The following is a 6,501-nucleotide window of genomic DNA, read 5'->3' as shown; positions in this document are numbered from 1 at the left end:
CCAGAATAACCAGGACTAACCAGGACTAACCCAGAATTAACCCAGGACTAACCCAGGACTAACCCAGGACTAACCCAGAATTAACCCAGGACTAACCCAGGACTAACCCAGGACTAACCCAGAATGAACCCAGGACTAACCCAGAATGAACCCAGGACTAACTAACCCAGGACTAACCCAGGACTAACCCAGAATTAACCCAGGACTAACTAACCCAGGACTAACCCAGGACTAACCCAGAACTAACCCAGGACTAACCCAGGACTAACCAGGATAGGACTAACAACCCAGGACTAACCCCAGGACTAACCAGGACTAACTAACTAACCCAGGACTAACCCAGAATTAACCCAGGACTAACCCAGGACTAACCCAGGACTAACCCAAGACTAACCCGGGACTAAAGTGCGCCCGTGTAGACCGTTGGGTGACCACTGGAGAAAGAAACAGCGGCGTAAAACTTCACGCCGCACGGAGTTAAGTGCAGCCGTCGCCCGATCGCGCTTTGCGGACACCTGCTCCACACGCTCAGGTTTCTCTCTCTCTTAAGTCCGCAGGTACTGGACCTGGTGCAGGACTCTGACCCGACCTGGTGCAGGACTCTGACTCGACCTGGTGCAGGACTCTGACCCGACCTGGTGCAGGACTCGAGCTGCCGCAGTGAGAGCTGGAGAGATGCAGCGGCCCTTGTTCCAAAGACAAACGGTGCTTCTCACACTACACACACTACATCCACACGACGACCAAAGCACAGGTGCGTCTGCAACAAGCGCATCATCAGAGAGAGTTTTCAGAGCCGCTGGAAATGTTTTAACTTCGGGGGATGGGGCCCCAGAAGTCGTAGACCACACACCGGCCACGACGTCAAACTCGTGTCGTCTGTCTGTGTCTCTTTTGTGGAACGGCACAACAATAAACAAAAGCATCGAGATGGATGTAGACGAAGACAGACATTCTGTGTTGGCAACAATTCCTGAGATCGAGGATTTAAAACCGGAACAAAGAGAATGTTTGGTGAATTTTATCAAGGGGGAAGACGTTATTAAAGAGCCCATCTCATGCAAAATCTACTTTTCAGAGCTTTCTACCTTCTAAAGGGTCGTTCACACCAACGCGTCAAAAAACACCTCGACGTCTCTATTTGGAGCCTTTGCATTTGAGTTTAGACGCCCCCGATGCTCGTCTTTGACACCGTGGAATGAACGAGAGAAAAATACCTGACGTGTGTCCGTTGCCCTGAAAACAAGAGCCTGATCCAGATCTTTTCCCAAAACAAAGTCAGACCAGACTGAGAGAGACTTTAGTGTTTTTATAACGTAAAACCATCAGCGGAGGAAATCAGGTCGACGACTGGGGCGTATTTATATTTATACTGGATCAGTCCTGGTTTAGTCTCGGTCTAGTCCCAGTCTAGTCCTTGTTTAGTCTCGGTCTAGTCCTGGTTTAGGCCTGGTCCGGTCCTGGTGTAGTCCTCCCGATCGTCTTGGTAATTGTGGTGTATATATTTATGCTCCGCTCATGTTTATGGTTCTCGTTCTGGTTCTCGGTTTTTTCTTCCTGATAAAAACGTTGCTGCGTCACTGGATACTCGTCCCTGATTGGTTGACGTGTCGCCTCTGTACGCGAAAAGTTCAGCATTTTCAACTTCTTGACCCTGACACCTTGGACGCGCGTCTAGAGCGTCGACACATGCGGCTGAACGCGCTGTATCTCCATGATGAATAAAAGTTTATTCCTGCCACTATCAGGGTCACACCTGTCTCCCCCTCCCTCCCTGAGATGGCGGAGGAAGGGCGGCTCACTCGTCGCCTACGTCACGTTTGGAGGGCGGAGCCTGTGCTTTCTCAGGACGGGCGGGGGGAAAAGCAATAGTTGGACTTTCATAGTTCCTGGTCTGTGGCGCCTCCAAGAAATCAGTAAGATTTCAGAATTATTGTGTCATGGATGTTCCAAAACCCAAATTGTGCTTGTTTATGTGCAGAAGATACAAAGTGAAAAGAGTTATTTTGCATCAGATGGGCCTCTTTAAATAAAATAAAAGTACCCACCTACAGTCGAGCGAATAAATCCTAATGCTGTGAGGTCACACGGTTTCCACCAAGTGAAGCCAACTGATGAATCAGGCTTCTGTTTTAGTCCAACCTGAAAACTCAAACGTCCTGACTGTAGCTGATCCTAAAAAGGCCGTTACAGACACGAATTTGACCTAAAATATGCACTGAAATGCCAAAATAAGATCAGGGACAGGTATACGCTTTTATTTTACACAGTGGCTCAGTAAAAAAAAGTGATTTTGGGGTTTATTGGCCCTTTAAGAGCCGCTTATACAACGTGTCTTTACTGGAGCAAGACACATTTATTCAAATAAAATGAGACTAAATCAGAGAGCGGCTCTTTAAGCAGCATGTGTGAGTCTAAACCCGAGGCTCGGGGGCCGGGCGGGCTCACGTTAAACACAATGCAGTTCACAGTGTGTTTTTCTTATTGTGTTTTTGGCCTAAATGTTTGGATGAGGAAGCGGTGCGTTCAGGCGCGTCAGACACATGCTGGAAAACACAGCGCTGTCACGGCTCGATGACTCCCACTTTATTTCCACTCAGTAAACGCACTCCTCAAGACTTCTGTTATTCCTGCCTGTGTGAGGAGACGCTGATTTCAGAACGCCGCACAGTTGGCTTCACTCTGTTCAATTTTACAGTTTGAATCTGCATGGTAAAAAAAAACAAACACAAAAAAACAATCTCACCTTAAAAAAGAGTTTAACAAGTGACATGTTATAGTATTACCTAACCTGCTAGACGCTACAGAAACCAAACAGGAAGTGAGCATGGCATCGAATTCACTTTCTATTGAAAAATATCACTCCTCTCTGTGTCACTGCTGCTGTCAGACTCTTCAGTTTGGTCTTAAAATGTTTGTATTAACCTGAATCCATGTATCACACGTTCATTTGTTTCTTCATTATTTGTCTCCAAGAAACAAAATGAAAAAACAGATAACAATTCAATTTTTTTTTTTTTTTCCAATTTTCGATTTTGTATTCAAATGAAAAATGGAAAAAAACAGACAATGGACTGAACCAGGACTGAGTGTCGGGACGGGCCTGGAGGTTTGCCCGAGTAGACCGTCGGGTGATCAAGACTGAGAGCAGGAGCAGACTGGGACTGAGACCAGGACCAGGAGCGGGACCAGACTAGGAATGAAACCGGGACTGAAACCAGGACTGAGACTGGTTTAGTCCTGGTTCAGTCCTGGTTTAGACCTAGTTTACGGTGCTTTCACACTAACAGTATTTGACGTGCACCAACTGATCCATTCGAACCAGAAGCTCTTAGTTCGGTTCGTTTTCGTTGGTGTGAAAGCTTCGATCGGACTGGGACCTGCACCAAATCAAGCGGACTGAGACCTCAAAAAAAGAGGTCCGCTTGACTCCACAACAAATGTCAAACTCTGGTGCGAACCCAAACTCAGGTCCAAACCAACTATTCCAAATGCATCATGGGAGGGGACACACGTTTGTTCCTCTGCCTCTGGGACGAGACTGAGGAGCATTAAAGCTAGAACTTCTCGGCTGAAGTTCAGCTTCTTTCCTGAGGCTGTCAGACTTGTGAACAGTGCACACTCACTTCCTGCTTTGGTTGCCTCTCTCTCTGTCTTGCCACGTTTTACTACTTGTTCATTGGAACTGCTAAATGTTGTTGTTTTAAATGTATTTATTTTTTAACATTGCTTATTATTATTGTTTTTTATCTCTTTCTGGATCACTGGGCCTCGGGGAGCACATTTCGTTCTGTCATGTGTTTCTCCCACATGTTTGAATGACAAACACCTTGAAAAAAAAAAAAAAAAAAAAACCTTGAACCAAATAAAGAACCTTGAACGTCTCCTCTGAAATGACACGTCATCATCTTCGATCGACTTCAGAAATGCCCTGCTTTAAACCTGGTGTGAGAAATGCTACAGTCCTGACCCAGCTGGAGCAGCTCCGGGTTCAGTCCGGGCTCAGATGAGATGGAGCGGGAAGTTAGGGAGTTAGGTGACTCGGCCTGAGAAGCGCTTTCCCCAGGAAGAACCAAACGCACAGAGGACGGACCACTGAGAAAAAGATTTAACGAACCAAATGGGATTTGCGCTTCTGTCTGGATTCTTTATAGATAGATAGATTTATTTATTGTCATTGTATGAAATACAACGAAACTTCAGCAGAGCAGATCTGTAGCAGTAAAAATGTACAATATATACACACATCCTCACATCCATACCAATAAAAAAAACATTTATTAAATAAAATAAATAGATTATTGCACCGAGTCCCTTCAGGTCTTTTATCTGTGCCTGTGCCCTTGGAGCACGTCCACTGCTCGTGGATAGAAGCTGTTGCGCAGCCTGTTTGTGCGTGTGAGGGGAGTTTGAAGTCTTCCTGAGGGGAGAGTGTGGAAGAGGCAGTTCCCGGGGTGTGTGGGTCCTGCAGAATGTTGGAGGCCCGTGTGTGGAGACGTGAAGAGTAGATGGTGTCCAGGTTCGGGAGTGAGGAGCCCACCACCTTTTCAGCTGTTCTCACCACTCGCTGCAGGTCCTTCTTTTCAGCAGCTGTGCAGGCTCCATACCATGATGTACAGCAGTACGTTAGAACGCTTTCGATGGTGCACCGGTAAAAGTTGGTTAGGAGCTTCTGGGAGAGCCCGTTCTGGCGGAGTGTTCGTAGAAAAAACAGTCTCCGCTGGGCTTTATAACGCTGATGGTGTTTAGGCTCCAGGTTAGATTCTCACTGATCTCCACACCCAGGAACTTAAAGTTGGAGTTTATATCACCTCAGAACCAGCTGCAGTCCTCGAGCGCGGAGGACCGGAGCAGCCCGCCCAGACCTGAAGTCCACACGCATTCCTGCTTTTGCTGCACGGGTGCACTGTGCCCTGGTCTTGCTCGTCCCTGTCTGGAACCAGCACACGGAGGACGGAGCCTCCGGACCCTCTGACCAATGCGCCTGGAGGACAACACAAGACCAAGACCAGACCCCAGCCCCGTCCTGAGGAGCTGTGAGCTACGGTGATGCTCCTGTGTCTTTATCGCTGTGGCTGCTGCTGTGTCCCAAACTCAGAGCTTCTGTCTCCGGGCCGATGTGGTGAGTTTGTACAAAGTTCACGCTGCTGTTTTATGAGTTCATGGAGAGAACTTGAGATGAGGACGGAGGAACATCTGTACCTTTCACAGTTGAAGTTACCAACCTGGAACCTGGAACAGTCTTCCTGAACATGTGAGACAGACTCTTCTGTGACGCTGTTTAAATCCAGGCTCAAAACATTTCTGTTTAACTGTGCAAATAACTGAAAGGTTTTCATTCCACACTCTTCTCTCCAATTTATGTCTCTCTTTTTTAATTTTAATCTTCTTGATTATTTATGTTTTGATTGGTTTTTATTATGATTTTAATGTGTTTCTTATTCTGTAAAACACTTTGAATTACTTTGTGTACGAATTGTGCTGGGGAACGTTGGGCTGACCTCAAAATGGGCACTTTTTTCTACCAAAATATAAACATTCATAAAGCGCCAATCGGACCAATTTTGGTTCGTTTGCTGGTGTGAACGTGGACCACACTGTCTGTAAGCTACATAATAACAATTTTATTGCCTGGTGCAGACCAAATAATCGAACTCGCGGTGTGAAAACGACCTTAGTCCTGGCGTAGTCCTGCGAATCGTTATCTGTTTTTTTCATTTGATTTTGGAGACAAATAATGAAGAAAATAGTTAAACTAGTTCTATTTTTCACGTTTTTCTCACAGTCAAATCTCTCTCGATCGTTCAGTCCCTCTGGATCTCACTCCACCCGATTAATCCCAGAATCCTGATTCACTCCCGACATTCAAATCCAGACTCAAAACCTGTTTATTTAAATTAGCTGACACACATTAATGTCCCGATGTTTGAGAACCCGTCCTGTACTGTTTGATTGTTTTTAATTATGTGTCTTAATTGCTGTTTGTACGGTGTCCTTGAGCGCCCAGAAAGTCACTGAAATGCATTGTTATTATTATTATTATTATTATCATTATTTTATTAATCTCAGGCCAAACTCATCTATCAAATGAACCGTTTTATAAATTGCTTTCTCAAATTCGCAGCAGACAGTTGAGCTCCTGGCTTCACTTCACACCAACAATTTCACCAAAACAAAATATCCTCCAAAAAAGATAACAGACTTTTTCGTATTTTTAAACCCGCCGCAAAATGACTCTTATAACTCCCATTTCACCGGCTAATTCCACAAACATGTTTACCGTGTTCTCAGCGCGCAACACTTCCATCAGGAGGAGTTTAAACGGCTGAAAGCTGCAAAATCCCGAGACAAAAACAAGAAAAAACAGCTCTTTAACTCTGTGTAAATATTAGGTCTGTTTGGGCTTTTGGCGGCGGGACTGAGCCAGGCCTTGATTAGCGTCACCGTGAAAATAAAAAACGGGAAAAGTTGAGTTTTTTAAAGATACAAACGGCCACTCTT

At 45.5% G+C, this 6,501-nt stretch overlaps 1 protein-coding gene across 1 annotated transcript in view; it reads left to right on the top strand.

Moving 5' to 3' along the window:
- Positions 1–4,508: 4,508 nt before the first annotated feature.
- The window catches only part of myot (myotilin), a 42,531-nt gene continuing 40,538 nt past the window's right edge, over positions 4,509–6,501 (top strand). Inside the window, exon 1 of the mRNA XM_055159576.1 lies at positions 4,509–4,651. Within this exon, the coding sequence (XP_055015551.1) occupies positions 4,509–4,651 (143 nt within the window). The remainder of the gene's footprint in view (positions 4,652–6,501) is intronic.

The sequence above is a fragment of the Boleophthalmus pectinirostris genome, unplaced genomic scaffold (assembly GCF_026225935.1).
Source record: "Boleophthalmus pectinirostris isolate CB_2022bp ecotype Guang Dong unplaced genomic scaffold, ASM2622593v1 HiC_scaffold_23, whole genome shotgun sequence".
Taxonomy (NCBI): domain Eukaryota; kingdom Metazoa; phylum Chordata; class Actinopteri; order Gobiiformes; family Gobiidae; genus Boleophthalmus; species Boleophthalmus pectinirostris.
The sequence above is the reverse complement of the archived record's forward strand: the minus strand, read 5'-3'. Positions and strand labels throughout refer to the sequence as shown.